The sequence below is a fragment of the Sorex araneus genome, chromosome 4 (assembly GCF_027595985.1).
Source record: "Sorex araneus isolate mSorAra2 chromosome 4, mSorAra2.pri, whole genome shotgun sequence".
Classification (NCBI taxonomy): Eukaryota; Metazoa; Chordata; class Mammalia; order Eulipotyphla; family Soricidae; genus Sorex; species Sorex araneus.
The window spans coordinates 103,639,405-103,662,670 of record NC_073305.1 but is presented as its reverse complement, the minus strand read 5'-3'; the positions used below and the strand labels follow the sequence as shown (position 1 = coordinate 103,662,670).

At 42.6% G+C, this 23,266-nt stretch overlaps 1 protein-coding gene and 1 pseudogene across 3 annotated transcripts in view; both read left to right on the top strand.

The window, feature by feature from the left end:
- Positions 1-23,266, top strand: part of FILIP1 (filamin A interacting protein 1) — a 216,148-nt gene that overhangs the window by 180,269 nt on the left and 12,613 nt on the right. For 2 of the 3 annotated variants that reach the window (XM_004605908.3, XM_055136362.1), the window contains 2 exons: positions 12,686-15,488; positions 18,734-22,182. In XM_004605908.3, the coding sequence (XP_004605965.1) occupies positions 12,686-15,488; positions 18,734-18,940 (3,010 nt within the window). In that variant the 3' untranslated portion in view covers positions 18,941-22,182. Of the gene's footprint in view, positions 1-12,685; positions 15,489-18,733; positions 22,183-23,266 lie in introns of those variants that run through there. The other variant, XM_012932143.2, reaches the window with a different exon arrangement.
- On the top strand, positions 8,092-10,464 carry LOC101548912 (set1/Ash2 histone methyltransferase complex subunit ASH2-like; annotated as a pseudogene).

Here is a 23,266-nt window from a genome sequence, read left to right as displayed (position 1 = left end):
TTACAATTTTCCTCAGCTTATCTGACATCTTGGAACACTTTTTATATTATTCTACTCATTATACTATTTAAAAAATTGAAATGTAATTTGCATCCTATAAAACACTGATTTTAAATATACACTTCATAAGTCTTGACAAATTAAGCCATCATAGACAAATAAGCAATCATAAAATATTGAGCATGCACTTGTAAAGTCTTTTCATTGAAATGATTAAAATTTCTGAACATGTTTGTAAATGACAAAATTGCAAAATAAGAGATATAGCTTTGGGGCTGGAGCTATAGGACAGCAGGTAGGGCATTTGCCTTGCACGCAGTGGACCTGGGTTCGAATCCCAGCATTCCATATGGTCTCCCAAGCACCGCCAGGAGTAATTCCTAAGTTACTTAGGAGTAACCCCTAAGCATTGCTGGGTGTGACCCAAAAGGCAAAAACAAAAAAAAGATACAGCTTTGTTCAGATAAAAGAGAAGTGAATACTGTGTGAATAGTATGTCACACAGTATCAATATCAAAGGCTATTAATAGCCTTCACATGGAACTGAGAGACACTACACATGTTAAGGCACTTATCTTGGGTCTTGGGAATTCCAATGCAATGCCTGACACAGCATTAATATATGGTCCCCTGAGTACTGTCTGGGTCACTCTGAAGTACAGTCAGAAATAGCACCTGACCACTGTTGGTTGTAGTTACACCCTCTCCAAAATAAGAAAAAAAGTTAGTAATAAAGGGTTGGAGAGATATCACAGAGGGTTAATGGATGCTTTGCATGTGGGAGGGCTTGGTTGGATCACTGGCACTGAGACTCCAAAGCACTTCTGGAAGATACCTTTGAACACAGATCTAAGAGAAGCCTGTGAGGTATGGATATTATCAATTGATAACAAACCTTGTACACTGAATTACAGAGTTGAGTGTACCAGGTTGAGGGGAGGACAGTGAGGAACAATGGGGTTGAATGAAAGTACCACTTGGGTTGTACTAAGGGTGGTAGCAGTTTGCACCAAAACCATAACTATCAACCAGTAGTATGTATGTGTGGCAGGAAAAATTGAACTGAAAGTGACATAGGAATAGGGTGGAGGGTCATGGGCACTTTAGTGATTGGGGTATGCACCAACTTTGTAAATTAATATTAGAAACTTAAACAATCTTTCAAGCCTATTACATAGCTCTTAAGCATAGCTGAATATGGCCTAACCCACCCTTACCCCTTGAAAAGGCAAGAAATTTTTTTAAAAGATCTATTAGATCATTTATTTGTCTTTTGTTCTTCTCATACAATAAGATGCTAATATAAAAGAACAACTTGCCAGGAATAAATTTGATTTGAGGATATTTAGGTCTCTGCCTGAAACTGCAGATGATAATCATGGCATTAAATCATATTCTTAGTCTTTATCTGGTTTGTTTCCTTTTTATGTTAATGTATTTAGAATCCAGACATGACAGCAGAATGGCAAGATAGGCAGAGAGTGCTGAGGATATGTCAAGCAAGATCAGTTGACTTGGGGCCAGGGGACTTACTCAGTAGTAGAGCACTTGCCTTGCATATGTGAGGCCCAGGGGCCAATCAGATCCGTTGGGACAAACAGCATCCAAACCTTGTTATTCTGTCCTTTAGTAGCATAATACACATGTTGAACCACAAAAGAAAAATGTATACCTTTCAGGGGGTGATTAATGTAGGTTCCTTTGGGACTGTAGAAGTAACCAAAACAGCATCACATGGATTAGCAAAGGAAAAGAAAAATCAGTTTGATTATGTCCACATGGTGGGTGTGTGTTGGGGGTAACTGGGTTTTCGAGAAGAGAGTTTTGATCCTGAACTAAAAAATGAAGTAAGGTGGCCTGAGATTACCAGAAAAGGAGCCAGACTTTATAGAGTCTGCACTTTATATAGAGAGAGCCTTCCATGTGGTGGGGCCATGAGTTCAATCCCAGTTACCACAACACATTACCAGACACAATCTCTAGTAACACAGGTGTATAATCTCTAGTGTACCACAACCAAGTACAAGTGAGCACCTCAGCCAGATGTGACCCTCAGACATCACAGGAATCACGAAAGAAAGAGAAGGGGGAAGAAGGGATAAAATAAATAAGCAAGCACACAAAGCAAGAGTCACAAAATACTCTCTTCAAGTTTCTCCTACTTTCTGTATCATTATTTCACTTGTTTTGGCTGCAAGTATATATACTTCACATGTGTGTGTGTTTCTGTGTGTGTGTGTGTGTGTATGGAACTGAGAGCACAGTGGGTAGGGCGTTTGCCTTACACGCAGCTGACCCAAGTTCCATTCCTCCGTCCCTCTCAGAAAGCCCAGCAAGCTACCAAGAGTATCCCACCCGCACAGCAGAGCCTAGCAAGCTACCCGTGGCATGTTCGATATGCCAAAAACAGTAACAACAAGTCTCACAATGGAGACATTATTGGTGCCCACTCGAGCAAATTGATGAACAACGGGATGGTAGTTCAGTGCACATATACATATATATGTATATGTGTATATACATATATATATTAAGGATTATATGACTTGCTATGCCCCTTAAAATAGGTTTTCTCTGAAGAGATGAACAGTCAGTTTCTTCTCCAAAGAAGGCACACAGGTGGCTAGTAGGCACATTCTAAAAAGTGCTCATCATCACTGTTATTTGGGAAATACAAATCAAAATAACTATGAGCTATCTCACACCAATGAGAATGGCATAGATCAAAAATATTTGGAACAACCAAAGTTAGTGATGAGAAAGGAATCCTTATTCACTGTTGGTAGGATTGTTATCTGGTTCAACATTAAGGAAGCAACAGTATAGAGATTTCTCAAAAATGTAAAAACAGAACTACCATATTATCCAGCAGTTCCACTTCTCAGCATCTACCCCCAAAACACAAAAGTATTAATTCAAAAGAATATACGCACACCCTTGTTTACTGCAGCATTTAATACAATAGTTAGGCTATGGAAACAACACAAATGCCCAACTAGAGAGGAATGGATCAAGAAATTGTGGTTTATAAACACAATGGAATACGGTGCAACTGTAAAAAAAAGATGAAATCAGAAGTTTTCTGTAATATAGATGGAATTAGAGGGCAAAGAACCAATACAAGATGATTTTACTCATCTGTAGAATATAGAAAGATAAAACAAGAGAATACAGTATGAATAATGGCAAACTCTTGGCTTTGAGTGAAGGAAGGACACTGAAGGGAGAAGCAATCTTTCTTCCATTTAACCCTTTTAGAGAAAACTGACCTTACATCTGATAATCTGTCATCCCGTTGCTCATCAATTTGTTTGAGCGGGCACCAGTAACGTCTCCATCGTGAGACATGTTACCGCTTTTGGCATCTCAAATATGCCATGGGTGGCTTGCCAGGCTCTGCCGTGGGGGTGAGATACTCTCGGTAGCTTGCTGGGCTCTCTGAGAGGGGCAGAGGAATCGAACCCAGGTCGACCACATGCAAGGTGAACGCCCTACCCGCTGCACTATCGCTCCAGATAATAGTGAGCAAATTATTAGCAGTACCAAATTAAATTGTAACTATTAGAAAAATGCTGTGGGAAAATGGCAATATGTGTCAGTCATATTTTAAAGTAAGAGTACAAAAGAAAATTCTTCCATCTTTCTAGTTTCTTCTGAACTGACTAAACAAATTAACATCAGGAGAATAGGAGGGGGGAAAGGTCAAATTTAACACGTATGGAGAATTGGCACAGCCATATAATCGGAGCAAATGGGGCAGTCTATAGGCTTATGTCCTGAACTAAGGAGTGAGAGTAACCTGGGACCATAAAGAGCAGGGTGAGATTTCGCATAAAGAGAAGGAAGGACTTCACATGAGAGAACCCCACCTCTAGATGTTTGCCCTGCATAAGAAATGTTTCTTCAATATAGAAAGATTTTTCTTGAGATGATGCTGTTTGGGTAATTTCCATTCTTTAAGACACGCTGATCCTTAGCACCGAAGCTGTTTTCTTTTCCAGCCCAGGTGTGTGTCGTCCCCGGACCGGCCCTTCACGAGTCCCAGCCTGCCACTCGGACTCAGCTACAATACGACAAGGGGCGTGGCCTAATTCTGAAGGGGCGTGGCCTCTTTTCCCCACAGATATTCTCATGAAACCCATCAATCTGTTGTTTCATCTCAGCCTTCATTACCTATGTCACGTCCAATAGTAACATCCTAGCTGTCCATAAACAGTAGGACAGTAAACCACAAGACTTCACATAAGGATTAGAGGAACATCTGAGAGAGAGGACGTGTTCTAGAAGGGGAAAATAAAAAGGCAACCACCATTAATCGAGCCCATCCAGAATCCTTTTTCGAAACAAGAGGGAACAGGGATACTAATCTTGAAGGTCCCTTTTCCATACCACGACAACAACATGAAGAAACCACACCCATTTAAACCACATCACATCCCCTCTTTAGGGGTGGCCACATCTACTGGTGCTCAGGGACCACTCCTGACAGTATTCAGAGGGTCATTTTGTGCCAGAGATTGATTGATCCCAAGCCTCCCTCTAGTATGTTTATCCCTCCTCTTCGATAAATTATGAATTATGAATAAATAACAAATGAATGTTAAAATCTTTCTCATATTTTCCCCATTACCATTAATATGATGGGAAAAATAAATTTTTTGTCTTTACTAGATACCAGACTGGACTGGTATTTAGTAAAAATACTGACGCAATAGCACAGCAGGTAGAGTGTTTGCCTTGCACACGGCCAACCCAGGTTCGATTCCTCCGTTCTTCTCAGAGAGCCCGGCAAGTTACCAAGAGTGTCCCGCCCACACAGCAGAGCCTGCCAAACTACCATGGTGTATTCAATATGCCAAAAAACAGTAACAGCAAGTCTCACAATGGAGACATTACTGGCACCCACTCGAGCAAATCGATGAACAATGGGATGACAGTGCTACAGTGCTACCCATGGGTATCTCCTAATATATCTCCTCTATTTCTCTCTTAATATGCTTTAAACAGGCTAACCTCATTCATTTTAGTTTCTATTTCTGTATTGCCCCAAGATTTTTCTCAATACTTTCCTTTTTATCTTCTGACCTAGTTTCTCCTTTGCATATATCTTTTATTTATTTATTTATTTTGGCTTTTTGGGTCACACCTGGCGATGCACAGGGATTACTCCTGGCTCTGCACTCAGGAATTACCCCTGGCTGTGCTCAGGGGACCATATGGGATGCTGGGATTTGAACCCGGGTCGGCCGCGTGCAAGGCAAACGCCCTACCCGCTGTGCTATCTCTCCAGCCCCTGCATATATCTTTTAAAAAGTGAAGTAAAAATCTAAAAGTAACCAAGCTTTTTCAGTCAGTAAGGGTATTTTTGCCAGAAAGAAATGGCCAACAAAATAATTTCAAGATTGCTTAGGATTTTCCCTCCTTCTTAGGCTTCCCGCTACTCCTCCCACTCAACACCGGCTGTGTGCTGCTTCAGTTGTAGAGCTGCGGTCCAGTTGCAGACAGAATCCTTTGTCTTATTTCTTAGCATCAGACATTAGAATTTATAAAACAAGAACTGAGGAGCTCAGGGCTGTAGCTACGTGGTAGAGAGCCTGCCTTCCATGTGGTGAGGCCATGAGTTCAACCCCTGTAACCACAACACATTACCAGGTACAATACCTAGTAGCACAGGTGTGTGATCTCTGGTGTGCCACAACCAAGTACAAGTGAGCACCTCAGTCAGGTGTGACCCTCAGACATCACAGCAGCAGCAATAACCATAAAAGAAAGAGAAGGGGGAAGAAGGGATAGAACAAATAAGCAAGCACACAAAGCAAAAGAGTCACAAAATACTCTCTTAAAGTTTCTATTTTCTGTGTCATAATTTCAGTTGTTTTGGCTCCAAGTATAATGAAGATAATCTATAGAACACACTTTTACACATATAAGAACCACAGTTACAGGGCGGGAGCAGTAATAGCACAGTGGGTAGGGTGTTTGCCTTGCACATGGCTGACCCGGGTTCGATTCCCAGCATCCATTATGGTCCCCCGTGCACCGCCGGGAGTAATTCCTGAGTGCAAAACCTGTGTATTGCCGGGTGTGATCCAAAAAGAAAACAAAAAAAAAACCACCACAGTTATTGAAGTCATTACAATATGAGAGTCTCATGAGAGCCTGTAGGATTTGAACACAATCTTTCTCCCATTTTAGGAATAAAGTTATAATGGAGTTAGGAAGTTTTGTATTTATGTAATAGTTGCTTAAGCACAAATTTTATGTTACAAAAATTTTATTGAAAATCTAAATGACTTAAGCAAAGATATGATATGCCAAAGATATGTCATAACTGTATCGCAGTGGACTTGATAAGTAACTATCATGTATATGTCCACTCATTTATTGGTCTTTGATCAACCAAGTGTTTTTTTCTAATAATATTTTATTTTATAAAGTAGTTCACAATATTTTATTACACTTAATACTTAAGCAACAATCCCACCACCATAATGCCTTCCCACCACTATATTTCAGATGTTTCAATCCCAAACCCCAATCCCTGGCCCAAAGCAGAATTGAAATAATATATTTTGTATTGTTATAAAAAATGCTGAAAATGCCACAAAAAAGGTATCCTTAGAGGCAAGAGTGTGAATATTGTTGTCTTTCACCCAGGGGCCATTAAGACCTTATATAAGAGATTAGTTACATTTGATAAAGGTTTGATCAGCCAGTTTTGACAGTTCAATGTAAAGTCCGAAGATGTGATACTACTCTGGCCCTACGGAGCAAGGGATTCCCCAGCCTACTTGGAGTGTTTAGAAGCCTCTAAATTCACACTTGGCACTGCCTGGGGCCTTTCAGGGCTGTGCCCAGAGATGCCCAAAGAACCACTGGAGTGGTGCTAGGGATTGAACTTGGTGCACTGATTAAACTTTGTATCAACTGCATGCACAGCATGTGCCTTATCCCCTGCACTATATCCAGCCCTTGTCTAATCATTTCTTGCAAGATACAATGTGAGACTATTAACTTCTGTTTTTTTTTTTAATTTATTTATTTTTAATTAGAGAATCACCGTGAGGGTACAGTTACAGATTTATACACTTTTGTGCTTATACTTCCCTCATACAAAGTTCGGGAACCCATCCCTTCACCAGTGCCCATTCTCCACCACCCGTAAACCCAGCGTCCCTCCCACCCTCCCCAATCCCATCTCCCCCCCACCCCACCCTGCCACTGTGGCAAGGCATTCCCTTCTGTTTTCGCTCTCTAATTAGCTGTTGTGGTTTGCAATAAAGGTGTTGAGTGGCCGCTGTGCTCAGTCTCTAGCCCTCATTCAGCCCGCAACTCCCTTCCCCCACATGGCCTTCGACTACAATGTAGTTGGTGATCGCTTCTCTGAGTTGACCTTTCCCCGGAACGTGAGGCCAGCCTCGAAGCCATGGAGTCAACCTCCTGGTACTTATTTCTACAGTTCTTGGGTGTTAGTCTCCCACTCTGTTATTCTATATACCATAGATGAGTGCAATCTTTCTATGTCTGTCTCTCTCTTTCTGACTCATTTCACTCAGCATGAAACTTTTCATGCCCATCCACTTGACTACAAAATTCTTGACCTCCTTTTTTCTAACAGCTGCATAGTATTCCATTGTATAGATGTACCAAAGTTTCCTCAACCAGTCATCCGTTCTGGGGCATTCGGGTTTTTTCCAGATTCTGGCTATTGTAAACAGTGCTGCGATGAACATAGATGTGCAGATGTTGTTTCGATTGTACTTTTTTGCCTCTCTGGGATATATTCCCAGCAGTGGTATTGCTGGGTCAAATGGGAATTCAATATCTAATTTTTTGAGAGTCATCCAAATTGTTTTCCAGAAGGGCTGAACCAGTCGGCATTCCCACCAGCAGTGAAGAAGGGTCCCTTTCTCCCCACATCCTCTCCAACAGCGGTTGCTTTTGTTCTTTTGGATGTGTGCTAGTCTCTGTGGTGTGAGGTGGTATCTCATGGTTTTAACTTCTGTTTTTTAATTTATTCATAAATATGAAATAAATCATTCAGGATAAATAAGATTTAAAAAATATGTTGAAGTGTGGAAGGCGGCAGTAATGGCGGTGGCGGGGACCGGGCTCGGCCCGGGGGTGGGCGCAGCCCCCGGTGCGGCCGCGGCTCCGAATGCGGCCTCGGCGGAAGAAGGGGACGCGAAGCCCGTGGTGGCTGCCGCCCCGGAGGGAGAGGGACGGGCCGCGGCGCCGTCGGCGGAGCCGGGGTCCGGGGAGGCCGCGGAGAGCGGGGACGCAAATACGGTTGACGTGAGTGGTGGTCTGAAGACAGAGTCCGCCGATGGAAAGGATACCCTAGAAGGTTCGGGGATGCGACAGGGCCATGGATACCCAGGCAGGCTCCGGGGATGAGAACAGCCGGCAGTTGGGAGGTAGAGCTCCAGTGTGGGATATGTACAAAGTGGATCACGGCAGAAACCTTTGGCATAGGTACCACATCCTGTCTGCCGTTCATGACCAACTACAGCTTTCACTGCAACTGCACCATCACAGTGGGAATACCTATTTCCTGCGCAAGCCAGCAGACTTGAAGGAAATGTGCCTTAGTGCTTTGGCCAACCTGACATGGCAGTCTCGAGCGCAAGATGAGCATCCGAAAACCATGTTCTCCAAAGACGAGGACATCATACCATTTATCGATAAATACTGGGAGTTCATGACAACCAGACAGCGACCTGGAAAATTGACATGGCCAAATAACATTGTTAAAACAATGAGTAAAGAGAGAGATGTTTTCTTGGTCAAGGAGCGCCCTGACCCTGGGAGCAAGGACCCGGAGGAAGATTATCCGAAATTTGGACTCTTGGACCAGGATCTTAGTAACATCGGTCCTGCTTATGATAACCAAAAGCAAAGCAGTGCCATGTCTACTGGTGGAAATCTAAACGGGGGAGTTACTGCAGGAAGCAGTGGGAAAGGAAGAGGAGCGAAGCGCAAACAGCAGGACGGAGGAGCCACGGGGACCACCAAGAAGGCTCGGAGTGATCCTTTGTGTTCTGCCCAGCGCCTGCCCCCTCATGGCTACCCCTTGGAGCACCCATTTAACAAGGATGGTTACCGGTATATTCTGGCGGAGCCCGACCCCCATGCCCCTGACCCGGAGAAGCTGGAGCTCGCCTGTTGGGCAGGGAAACCTATCCCTGGCGACCTGCACAGAGCCTGCCTGTATGAACGGCTCTTGTTAGCCCTGCATGATCGAGCTCCCCGGTTAAAGATCTCTGATGACCGGCTGACTGTGGTTGGAGAGAAGGGCTACTCCATGCTTCGGGCTGCTCACGGGGTGCGGAAGGGCGCCTGGGGCTTCGAGATCACGTGGACGAGATGCCGCCCGACACTGCTGCCCGGCTGGGGTGGTCCCAGCCCTTAGGTAACCTTCAGGCTCCCTTAGGTTATGATAAATTTAGCTATTCTTGGCGGAGCAAAAAAGGGACCAAGTTTCACCAATCTATTGGCAAACACTACTCGTCCGGCTATGGGCAGGGAGACGTCCTGGGGTTCTACATCAATCTTCCTGAAGACACAGACTGCCAGGTCTCTGCCTGACACGGACAAAGACAAGGCATTGATAAAGTTCAAGAGTTACCTGTATTTTGAGGAAAAAGACTGTGGATAAGGCAGAGAAGAGCCTAAAACAGACTCCACATAGTGAGATAATATTCTATAAAAATGGCATCAATCAGGGCGTGGCTTACAAAGACATCTTCGAGGGGGTGTACTTCCCTGCCATCTCGCTGTACATTCCATTAACTTTGGACCATGCTTCAAGTTTCCTCCAAAGGACCTCACTTGCCACCCCATGAGTGGCATGGGCTGGGGCGCCGTGGTGGAGCACACCCTGGCCGATGTCCCGTATCACGTGGAGACGGAAGTGGACGGCAGGCGGAGCCCGCCCTGGGAACCCTGACCGGGACTCTACCCTGCTTTGCCGACCGGACTCTGGGGAACGGGGTGGCCTGGGTGGGCGGTGGTGGAATGCCGCAGATATGTTCTGGAAGATGCAGCACAACCCGATTGGGGCAGGTTCAAGGCGGGGCAGCGCCTGCCCCCGGCACTCCTCACTCCTGCAGCTGCTCTTTCTGTGTGCCCTTTGCCAACACCTACTGCCCTTGCCCCCGCCTGCCCAAGCCCCCTGTAAGACTGGTGCTGTGTGCCGCCTGCCCCGCCTCTTGGGACTTGTGTTACTGCGTCTTCTAAGGTGTGAAGCTGCTTGTCCAGACCATCTCGGAAAGTCGTGTCCTTCAGTGCTCAGTGATGTCACCAGCCTGACTCCAGGAGGCGGTGGACAGTGAGGACAGTTGAGGTCAGTGGCTGCCCATGCAGACCACGCCGAGACGCTTTCCCCAGGGCGGGGCTTGTGTTCTTGATTGTACAGCAGACTCAACACTGGCATCTCTGCAGCTGCTGGGCTGTGGAACTGACGGAAGGCGAGTGCTCGCAGCTTTACCACCAGGAACTTCCCCAATAAAACTTGTCTCAAAAAAAAAAAAATACGTTGAAGGAAAAAATGAAGTTAAAACACATAGAGGTTGCTTATAACTTCTCTTTGATTTTGGGTTGAGGGTCCGAAGCAGTGCTCAGGACACTGGGACAAAGCTCATCTGTTCAGCCAATCATACTGGTGCTGGTGGTTGGATGCTAGAGTTTGTTTCTGTCCCTGCAGTGCCCCTGGATCATCACTGCCACCCAGTGGCAAACAGAAGCCTCCACTAAATTTATAAGCATGCTGAAGGGGTCTGAGAGCATGTGGGTAAGGAGCTTGCCATATACACTGCTGCCTGGGATTCAGTCCCTGGCACCACATATGTTCACCCAAGCTCCACCACAAGTGATTCCTGAACATTGAGCCAGAAGTAAGTCCTGTGCACCACCAGGTATGGCCCCCAAACTAAGCCAAACCAAAAAGCAAACTACTAAAAATGTATTCTTTACACTAGATAGTGTAAATATGACTTATTTTAACTAGTTTTATGGAACTGTATCACTGTCATCCCATTGTTCATGGATTTGCTCGAACGAGCGCCAGTAACATCTCTATTCGTCCTAGCCCTGAGATTTTAGCAGCCTCTCTTTATTTATCCTACCCAACGGTGCCACATTAAAGGCTCTTTCAGGGTCAGGAGATTGAGACCCATCATTGTTAGTGTTTTTCGCATATCAAATACACCATGAGGAGCTTGCCAGGCTCTGCCCTGCGGGCAGGATATTTTCAGTAGCTTGCCAGATTCTCTGAGAGGGAGAACTAGACAACAAGGGCTTCCGGGAGCTTTGTTTTATAGTCTCTGGATCTTGGCTGTTGATGGGATTACGTGGCGGGGGGGGGGGGGGGGGGGGGAGGGGGAAGGGGAAGGGGGGCAAGGGCGGCAGTTTGTGGATGTGGCTGCTAAACTACTGGAAAAATGAAAATGGAGCAGGCTTGGAGATCTCAGCCCCGGGTCCCACACACCTGGGTTCCTCTGCTGGTTCCTTCATACATGAGGCTTATCTGAACATGTGGAGAGTGGCCTTGAGCATGGCTGTGGCTGGGTTCCAGAGGTCTTCGGCTGGTGGGGCTCTAATCGGGGTGGAAAGGGAAACTCAACCCGCCCCCTCTCTGAGGGGCCTCAGTGAAGACAACCAGGTGCGGGGGCAGGAGACTCTGCCAGTTTTATGGAACATTGAAAATAATTATTAAAAATTGGTACAGGCAACATAAGAATAATAATTATTCAAGCAAATTTATAATCTCTATTTTAAAAGCTCTATACAAATACCAATGAGAAAATGCATTTCATACAAACCTAACATAGTACTTCCCATGACTGCCACATTTTTATAGTGATAATAATTGCTCCCTATATAGTTCTCAGCCTAAAAATCTAAGTTGGAAAACTGAGACAAGATCTTGCAGCAATTCTTTCAGCTAAATTCACTTATGTCGATCAACTTTCTCTAAGAAAGCTTGTCTCGCTTGTCCACACCAAGTGCTGGTAATGTACAAAAAAGGGAAAACCTAAAGATCTTGTATGGTGCCTTTCTTTTTATTTAAAGTGAATTTCTCATTTGAAGGCACATGGCCTTCTTATGCAGCCAGAATAAGGAGCAAGGCACCCTGGATCCAAACTGTCAGAGCTCGAATTCAGCTTTACCACTTCACTTCCCATGTGAAAGGTGGCAAAAATTACAGTACATGTCTCATAGCATTGCTGTGAGGACCAGATACATATTAATGCCTAGGATACAGAAGATGTGGCACTATATATATAGTTATTAATAATGTACAACTTGAGTATATGTATACAGAAATATACTCACAAATGTTCAATTTACTGAATTTTTATGTCAAACAGTCTTATGTAAGAGTACATTAATGATGAAAAGAAACTAGCATGTCAAAAGCTCTCTACACTACCTTCTAATTACTATTTCTTAAGATAACCAACAAATATCTCGATTTCTCAGATGTGTTAACGTTTATTTAAGTCTGGCCATTTCAACAGTTTGGTAAGGGTCTTGTTATAGTAAGATTTGTTGTAATAGAATTTAAGTTTTTAATTGAATGCCTAAGGCAAGCCTAATTGATGATTAATCTTAATATTTATAATAATATGCATAACATATAAATAGAATATAAAATAACATGTTAATATCTCTTACTTTCTAGATTGAAAAAGCTCCTTGAACAAGAAAAAGCTTATCAAGCCCGCAAGGAAAAGGAAAATGCTAAGCGACTCAATAAACTAAGAGATGAGCTTGTGAAACTCAAGTCTTTTGCACTCATGCTGGTAGATGAAAGACAAATGCATATTGAGCAACTTGGCCTGCAAAGCCAGAAAGTGCAGGATCTGACTCAGAAACTAAGGGAAGAAGAAGAAAAGCTCAGAGCCATTACTTCCAAATCCAAAGAAGACAGGCAAAAACTGCATAAGTTAGAGGTAGATTTTGAACACAAGGCTTCAAGGTTTTCCCAAGAGCATGAGGAGATGAATGCAAAATTAGCTAATCAAGAGTCTCATAACAGGCAACTTAGACTTAAACTGGTGGGTTTAACTCAGAGGATCGAGGAGCTAGAAGAGACCAACAAAAATCTTCAAAAAGCAGAGGAAGAACTTCAGGAATTAAGAGATAAAATTGCCAAAGGGGAATGCGGCAATTCCAGTCTCATGGCAGAAGTGGAAAATCTTCGGAAGCGTGTGCTTGAAATGGAGGGTAAAGATGAGGAGATCACGAAAACCGAATCCCAGTGCAGAGAACTCAGGAAGAAGCTGCAGGAAGAGGAGCACCATAGTCGTGAACTCAAACTTGAAGTTGAGAAGCTACAGAAGAGAATGTCTGAATTGGAGAAGTTGGAAGAAGCTTTCAGCAAGAGTAAATACGAATGTAATCAGCTTCATCTGAATCTGGAGAAAGAGAAAAACTTAACCAAAGACCTGCTGAATGAGTTAGAGGTGATCAAGAGTCGTGTTAAAGAACTAGAATGTTCTGAAAGTAGATTGGAAAAGGCCGAATTAACTCTAAGAGATGATCTTACAAAGTTGAAGTCATTTACTGTGATGTTGGTTGATGAAAGGAAAAATATGATGGAAAAAATAAAGCAAGAAGAAAGAAAAGTCGATGGTCTCAATAAAAATTTCAAGGTGGAGCAAGGGAAGGTTATGGATGTAACTGAAAAATTAATTGAAGAAAGTAAGAAGTTTTTAAAGCTGAAATCAGAAATGGAAGAAAAGGTATACAACTTGACAAAAGAGAGAGATGAGTTAATAGGCAAGCTGAAAAATGAAGAAGAAAAATCCTCTGAATTAAGCTGCAGTGTTAACGTTCTAAAGAAGAGACTGGATGGGATAGAGGAGGTGGAGAGAGAGAGAACAAGAGGAAGGTCTCGGAAAGGATCAGAGTTCACCTGTCCAGAAGATAACAAGATTAAGGAGCTAACCCTTGAAATAGAGAGACTGAAGAAACGTCTCCAGCAACTGGAGGTGGTTGAAGGGGATTTGATGAAGACAGAGGATGAGTATGACCAGCTAGAGCAGAAATTTAGAACAGAGCAGGATAAGGCTAACTTCCTCTCTCAACAGCTGGAAGAGATAAAGCACCAAATCGCCAAGAACAAAGCAATAGAGAAAGGGGAGGCTGTGAGCCAGGAAGCCGAGTTGAGACACAGATTTCGGTTAGAAGAAGCTAAAAGTCGAGACCTAAAAGCCGAAGTGCAAGCCCTGAAAGAGAAGATTCATGAATTAATGAACAAAGAGGATCAGCTTTCTCAGCTTCAAGTGGATTATTCTGTTCTTCAACAGAGATTTATGGAAGAAGAAAATAAGAACAAAAATATGGGACAGGAGGTCCTCAATCTGACCAAAGAGCTGGAACTTTCTAAGCGTTATAGCCGAGCTCTTCGACCCAGCATGAATGGGAGAAGAATGGTGGATATTCCTGTGACATCCACTGGGGTCCAAACTGATGTGAGCAGTGAGGCAGCAGAGGAAGAGACACCAGCAGTCTTTATACGAAAATCCTTCCAAGAAGAAAATCATATCATGAGTAATCTTCGGCAGGTGGGGCTGAAGAAGCCCATGGAAAGATCTTCTGTTCTAGACAGGTACCCTCCAGCAGCAAATGAACTCACCATGAGAAAGTCCTGGATTCCATGGATGAGAAAAAGGGAAAATGGCCCAGCAATTACTCAAGAGAAGGGACCCCGAACAAATTCCAGTTCAGGGCACCCAGGAGAGCTGGTCCTTTCACCCAAGCAGGGCCAGCCCTTACATATTCGAGTGACCCCAGACCATGAGAACAGCACTGCCACCCTGGAGATAACTAGCCCAACCTCAGAAGAGTTTTTTTCTAGTACCACTGTCATTCCTACCTTAGGGAATCAGAAACCAAGGATAACCATTATCCCATCACCAAATGTTATGTCTCAAAAATCAAAAAGTGGAGACAATACTCTGGGTACGGAACGAGCCATGTCGCCAGTCACAATCACTACATTTTCCCGAGAAAAGACCCCAGAAGGTGGAAGAGGTGCGTTTGCAGACAGACCCACATCCCCCATTCAGATAATGACTGTGTCCACATCTGCAGCGCCAGCTGAGATGGCTGTCTCCCCTGAGTCCCAGGAAATGCCCATGGGAAGGACTGTCTTCAAAGTCACCCCAGAAAAACAGACTGTCCCAACTCCAGTTCGAAAATACAACTCCAATGCCAACATCATCACCACGGAAGACAATAAAATTCACATTCACTTAGGTTCTCAGTTTAAGCGATCCCCGGGGACCTCAGCTGACGGAGCAAGTCCAGTTATTACTGTCCGACCTGTCAGCGTGACAGCTGAAAAGGAGGTTTCCACTGGCACCGTCCTTCGCTCTCCCAGGAATCCTCTTTCCTCACGACCTGGTGCTAGCAAAGTGACGAGTACTATCACTATCACGCCGGTCACAACCTCATCCTCCAGAGGAACCCAGTCAGTGGTAAGTAGAAGGTTCTGAAGGCCCCTTCAGAAGGTGTAGGAGGAAGATGTAGTAAGATTAACCCAGAACCCCGAATCAAACCAAACGCAGGTTTCTTGCTCTACCTGAACCCTCTGAAAGAGACCAAGAAATGAAAATATTTGATAAGATAATTTTAAGAAAAAGAAGTTTTCACTTAAATTATCATGAGCCCCCAAATGTTTGTAAGAATTACTTCTGTGGAATGTAGTAATAAAAAGATTTGAAATTTGATTTTTCTGTTTAGAATGCTTTTTAGACATATCATTCAGGAAAATGGTCAATGTGCAGGAGTAACTAAAACTGTCCCTGTATTATATGTCTTACAACCTGAAATTCTCACGATGATACTGGGACTGGATAGTAGCCACGCTTTATTCCAAAAATAATTTTTAAAAATTTTATTATCAAAAACTGTTTTTAATGGTCAAAAAGAAGTCAGTTTATGCTAATAAAAATTCGTTTATTAATTGTATATTACAGAGAATAAGTTAGTGCTTGATGAAAATAAACAACTGGTGGCTAAATTATTATATTTTAAAAAGCATCTCTAACGTATAAAAACTGAACTATAAAAATTCTTTTCCAAAATGCCTCCAGAGATTGGCTAAATTTATTGGGAATTTTATGATAATTTTATAAGTAAATGAAATACTGTTAAAATATGATAGTATTAATTTTATTAACTGATTTTAATAACAGCACTTGGATATCAGTAGATAGTAGGAAGGGACTTGAAATTATGATATTAGACTGAATAACTAACTACTGCATAGTTTGGAGACACCTAAGGAAGACATGAAGGACCAAAATCTTACAGCAATCAAGGCACTTGCCTTGCATGCAGCTGATCTAGTTCTACTCTCCAGTATCTCATATAATCTCCTGAACTAGGAGTGATTCCTGAGCACAGAACCAGGAGTAAGCCTTGAGTATTGCCGGGCATGGCCCCAAATCTAAAAGCAAACAAACATGAAAGACATAAAGCTTATTATTTAACTATAGAAATTGTGGTTAATATTCTCATATATTTGATATAACTTACCGTATTTTATTTCATTATTTTTGATGCTGGGAATTGAACCCAGAGCATCATGCATATAAGACAAACATTCTACCACCGAGCTGTATCTCCCACCCAATATAACTTATTTTAATTCTCTGTGAATGTAAACTCATGGCAGATTTCAAAGCGAGAATTACTAATTGCTTTGCCAGTGAATCATTGTCGGCTCTACAGGAATCAAACAGCATTCAGAATTGCTTGTCCTTCTCAAATGGTGCAATGTTTTTTAGGCCACATAAGCTATACAGGGATTTGCTTCTTTCTGCTGCTTGTTTAGGAAAAAGGCTATGGAGCTACATGTGGTAACTTAGAGCAGATTTTCTGCTGGAACATCTAATTCCTATCTTAAGGGTCAAATAAAAGTAGTGTTACTTTCCATAGCAACATTTTTGAGGAATGATTAAATTCCACTCACAATCTGAAGGATAGATTGCAGGGGATTGGAGAGGTTGCCCAACAGGAAGAGAGCATGCTTCACAAGCTTTCAATTCAGAAACCATAGAGCTCTTCTCTACTTAGTTTGTTGTGGAATTTTCAGATCTCACTTCATTTTACTGCTGTCCTCATTTTCACCACCACAGTTCAAGCCTACACTATTTCTATCCTAAAGAACTGTGACAGAATCCCTGTCCTCAGCCTCTCCTTTCTGTAATACATCCTTTTATATTATTGGTTTTGCTTCGGTTTTTATTTTGACCTGAGGGCCCACTCCTGACTCTATGCTCAAGATTGTTTTGGGCAGGGATCAGGAGAGTGCCAGGGGACATATGTGGTGCCAGGCGTCAAACCAAGTTGGCCATATGCAAGGCAAGAGCCTAACCCACTGTACTCTCTGGACCAGAGAAATAAATCATTCTTGAGTTTTATAAAAGGATGACAGAGCCCCAGAAGAATAGTAAGTGCCTTAGAGCTCCTGCCATGCAACCTTGCAAGCATATGGTTGTGATGTCCCATATGCATGGTAGCTTTGGCTATCTGAACATCACTGAACAGCATCGGGACATCATAGGTAGCTTTGGCTATCTGAACCCTTGTTCTTTGTGATTCTCAGATGCCACCAAAAAAAAATTTTTTTAAGAGGGGTGACCGGGGAGGGCACATAGGTGAGAATGAAAGATGGCAACACTCATATTTATAAGGCAACTAAGGGGCAACTAAGGGCCTTGTTTGGAGAAGGAAACAAACAAATATAGAAGATAGAGAAGTGGCAAGAGAGTTTGTACAAGGATTTAGGTGACTGCTTTGCATGTGGCCACACCCAATTATTCCCAGCAATGGAGATGGATGGATGGATGGATGGATGCATGGATGCATGGATGCATGGATGCTATCCTGAGTGCTGCCTAGTGTGAGCTCCTCTGAGCACAGAGCCAGGAGTAGCTCCTGAACACTGCCCACTAGACCCTAGGCACCTCTCACCTCAAGAAAAGGCAGGTAAGGAGGCACTGCAAAATGAAGTGATCAGAGATGGAGCTATCAGTGATGAGTTGGGCTCAAGTAAGAAATCGCAGCAAGAATGTTAAGAGCACTTTCAAGGAGGGTGTAGTCAGCAACTACACTAATAGAAAAGTCTGACCTCAGTAGGAGGCGAAAAGAGAGCTGCTTTGTGCAAAGCAGGTAAGGAAGGCACTTGTCTCACACACAAACCAGCTGCGGTTCAATGCCTGCTGACATCCCATATGGTTCCCCAAGCACTGCCAGGAGTGATTTTTCTGTGCCAAACGCAGAGGAAGCCCTGAGCACAGCTGGGTGTGTGACCATCTATGCAAAACTTCCTCTGTGTAACCTCTCCAAAGAAAAATCTAAAAGAAAGAAAGTAAAGTTAAATGAAGGGACAAGTGGAGTAAAGTTGCCTGAGTTTATGCAAAAGCGGTCTTTTGTTTTCTTTGTGAAATAGGAGTTGTGCTCATCCCAGTAAAAGTAGTTAGGAGCGGGAAGGAAGTTTGACTTAAAAGATACAGGAGAGAGGAAAAGGAGGCAAGCAGTAAAAATGGGAACTGACTCCAGGAGTCTCACTCTAAGTTTACCTTGGGAGAGATGGTTCGTGGGCAATCCTGCAGGGCTAGAGTCCTGCCAAGCTTTCAGCTGAATGGTACATCTGGGGGCAACCCATCTTCTCTCTTGTTGCCTTATCCATTTGTTTTTCTTTTTCTCTTTACAGTCAGGACAAGACGGGTCATCCCAGCGGCCTACACCCACCCGCATTCCTATGTCAAAAGGTATGAAAGCAGGAAAGCCAGTAGTGGCAGCCCCAGGAGCAGGAAATCTGACCAAACTCGAGCCTCGAGCTGAGACTCAGTCTATGAAAATAGAGCTGAAGAAATCTGCAGCCCGCAGCGCTCCCTCTCTCGGAGGGGGGAAGGGCTGAGGGCAGTGGCGGAGGGGGTATGTTGTGCCCATGCTACTGCTGCCCTGGAAAGAGCCTTCACCTGTTTGTGCCAACTCTCCGCACCTACTAATTTAAGATTCCAGCATCTTGTTCATAAAATAATCAACTGATAGCTAATGTGTCTTCTCTCTTTTGTGATGTGTATTAATGCCAGCGAACAGCAAAAACAAAATACTGTTTGCCTGCGCTTTGCCGAGAGTGCTGGGGCTGAGGCAGGGTCTGGCTGTAAGGGCCAGTTTTGCTTCTAGAAAGAGACCCCATCAGTTAATCCATGTGAGCTTCAGTGTCGTCTTCTGTAAGATGTGGGGTTGGATCAAATCCTCTCCATATTAACTAGTTGGAAGTCAAATTCAGTACACTGGTTCGACAATAATCAACTTTTCAGAAATTCTGTGATGCACTCAGAAGTAATTTAACAATTGTCTTTTGCCTCTATTGAATCCTGAATTTGCTTCCTGTGCTGGGAAAATATATTCCTAGCTATTATCAGGCCTGGATTTCTGATATTTGGGGGGGAAAAGCCTTTAAGATGATTTTAGGATATCATTTGAATGTGAAATAAAATGGAAACAAAATATGAAATCCTAAAAACAGAGTTCTACTTATTTGTGTGTTTGTGTATACTGTAGAAGTTTTGGACGTCTCCAAAACAATCCTAGATTTTCAGATGATAATTTTAGAACCACTAGTGTCAGACTCATGCCCTATTCACGTGTGAAATTGATTTAAATCGTGGAGCTGCCAGATGATACTTTCTAGCTCAATGTATATTACAATCAATAGAAAATAGAAGAAAGTATATGCTGATATATTCAAGCAAAAAAGAATGACATCATACATAGCTTAACTGAATTCAAATATAATTTCCTCATTTAAGTGTGTACTTTACTTGCAAATCTTGAACCAGTTCATAATTTTGGATGTGTGTATACATGGTATGTGTGTATGTATGTGTGTGTGTGTGTGTGTGTTGCAGTGGATAATTCTTTATGTCAGTTTTACTTGTGCTTTTTTTAATAAGTAATTTTTTGTATATTTTAAGCATGTTCTAATAAGCATGAAACAGTACCTGAATGCAAAGTGCCAGGTGTCTTTGTTGGAAGTTTAACCATGATGACATGAATATTGTGCTTCCTAGTCAAATCATCACAAATGAGCTCATGGCTAGTGATCCACAATTAGCATGCGAGGTAGGTCTCACATAGGCAGCAACTCTAGAACATTTTTAGTAGCTGGGCAAATTTATAAAAGTAAAATAATTTTAAAGTCACAGGTTATTATTTTATTTCTGAATTGTGAGAGTACCAAAGTTATTGGATAATACCTACTCTTGATATTTGAGGAAAGACAGTATGTTTTTTTTAAAAGATGTATCTTTAGTTTTTAGCTCATGAATCATCTCATATCATGGTACTCTTCTCTGAGTTTTTTTCCCTGCCAGATTTCCTATCCATCCCAGAATCTGAACTTGGACTCGAATTGTATTACGGTGGTAGAGGCCACACTATTCACATTCATTCCCATGACACCTCTGCTACAGAGGGGCTCATCTGTTCTCAGCACATGTATTAAAAAATACTGACTATAGTAGGTGTGCCATAATAGGATTTCAAAGTAGAAGAGGTTAGAAAAAAATATTGAAGAACCATGAATCTGAAGTTTATACAAGACATCCTACAGTTTGAATACCAACTTATTTTTTTCAAAGGGAATTTTTTTCCCATTTGTAAAGTGGACATCCTTTCTTTTACAAAAATGGGTGGGGGGTGACATTCAGTGCCACCTCCCCCATATTTAGAGTAATATACTATACCACAACATAATATTTAAGCATATGAAAGTGTCAAAGGTGACTTATTTTATTTTCTAATCTTACTATTGGTGCTGCAGTCTTTGTTTTTACCTGCTCCTGATATTCACATCAGGGGTTCTGCCTGCAAGTTCATACATAATCACAGTGGATGCTCTGAAAGCTTTACCAGCGTATGTACAAGATGTTTATACATCTGGATCTTGGAACAAGGCCACCTCCAAAGTACAACTATTAAGAAAACTTGGCAGAACAGCACATACTCACATCAAAAATGAGAAAGAGCAACCATCATGGCAGTTTTACTTTGAAACTTTAGAACCATCTCTACATTAACTGGCTAGCTTTGTTTTAAAGGACTTATTAGAAGTGAAATCCCCTGGGGATAGGAGATGGGGGGGGGGGGTAAAGAGGATTAAATGCCCTCGAACTGCAGCTTCCATTTGTGAATGTAGAATGTTTTAAAGATGAAGTTTAATGTGCTTTCATAAGAGTGAATAGGATTAAGAGAAACCTCTTCATTTGAACCTCTTAAAACCTCTTTTCTCTGTCCCAGAACCTATTGTGTGGTGAAGCAACCCATCCTAGAGAATTCCCCTAAGGCAGGGTGGGTGCATTTGACACCCTGTCGCCACACCCCCCTCTCCCCACACACACTTGGGGACCTGCATCAGCCTGCAGAGCTACAAAGGAGGAGTCTCTCCTCTTCAGAGGTACTTTCACTGTGACCATCACAGCACACTGTTACTTAGGTGGTTACTTAGCAGACAGGGTACCCCGAAAGTTCCTGCAAGGGATCTGGCCCTAAGGCTATTGATCATTTATTGAAAACGATTTTCTTTGGGTAGATCATCTGCTTAAACAGGGATGTTTAGTTTCTTCCGGTTTTTTTTTTTAATTACAAATAAAATGCAACACACTTATTCTTATGCCCTTTTCCTTGTCTCCACACCCTCCACTTGCTTCCTCTTAGGTAACCTGAGTTCTGTGGACAATGTGCACAGCTTTTTTTTTTTTAATTTCCTTTTGTCTGTTCATCAATTTTACATCTGTATATTGTCCCTATGAGTGAGACCTTCCAGTCCTTGTCTTTTCCCCCTCTGTTTTGTTCGTTGGATTTGTTTGTGGTGCTTCAGTTCAAACCCATGTCTCAGACGTGCAGAGCATTCGCTCTACCACTGAGCTACACACAGGCCTGGCCTGCGTTTCTTCTGACTTTGGTTTCCGTTTAATCCCCTTGAGCTCCTTCCATTTTGCTGTAACGGAAAATTTCCACTTTTCTTTCCTTAGCTGAATAGTATTTATTCTACTGTGTAACTGTATCACATCTTCTTTATGCAATCTATTGATGAGACCTTTGTATGCTTCCATATTTTTTTGCGATTGTAAATAATGCTGCAATAAACATTGAGGTGGTATAACTTTCTGTGTTAATGTTTTCATATTCTCTGATAGAGACCCAGAGGTGTGTGGTTGTTCGATTTTTAGACTCAGTTCTGTCCCAAACTATGTAAAATTGGTGACACCAGTATACATTGCTAGAAGCAGTACTCAATGGGTTTAGTTTCTCTACACCCTTCATCCACTGATCCTTTTGATGAAAAACATTCTCCTGAGGGCGAGATGGTGTCTCTCTATAGGTTTGAGTTGCAGTTCCCTGATAATCAGAATTTTCATGTACCTCTATCCACATACGTTCTCTCTATCATATGAGGCATCTATTCATATCTTCTGCCCCATTTTTTTTGGATCAGGACATTAGAAGTCTTTGTTATTAACTATATAAATTCTCTTACAGATCATTGATAAAATTCTTTATTGGGTATATGCTCTGTAACTATCTTCTCCCATTGAGTTTTTCCTTTTCTTCCATATTCTCTTTTTCAATTACCCCCAATTTCCCTTTGTTGCTGGTATTGTAATGAGAGATGTTACACACATATTTGACTGATGCTTGCACATTTGTTTTTAGCTGCGGTGCTCACTGAAGCTCACTCCTCGGGTGGTGATGCTTACAAATGCAGCCACAGTGCTCATTGAGGTACTTCTTTAGTTGTGGGGCTTGCACGTATGCCTGTCAGGGCAAGTACTCTTGAAACACCCAGTTATGGTTCAAGTGCTTGCCAGCGTCACTGTGGTGCTCGCATAAGCTCACCAGAGATCATAATTTCTGGTTATAATACTCTTACCTCTTTTTACTTCTCACCAGGATTTGCACCTGATCTCATATTTACACACACTTGGTTGTGGTGCTGCTACAAGTTTTTTGTTAGGCTGCCAGGCTCAAAGAATAGAGCTGCCTGGATCATATTTACCACATGTGGGACACCAGGGATTTAAATTCATGACCATATGCTTATAAGGTAGGGGCTCTAAGTGACTGTGCTCTTCCTCCACTGCCTATATTTCCTTCTGCTATGCAAAAACTTTTCAACTTACAGTTATCACAATTGTTAATGTTCACTTGCCTTGTTTTGGAGCTGAGTCTCCAAAGA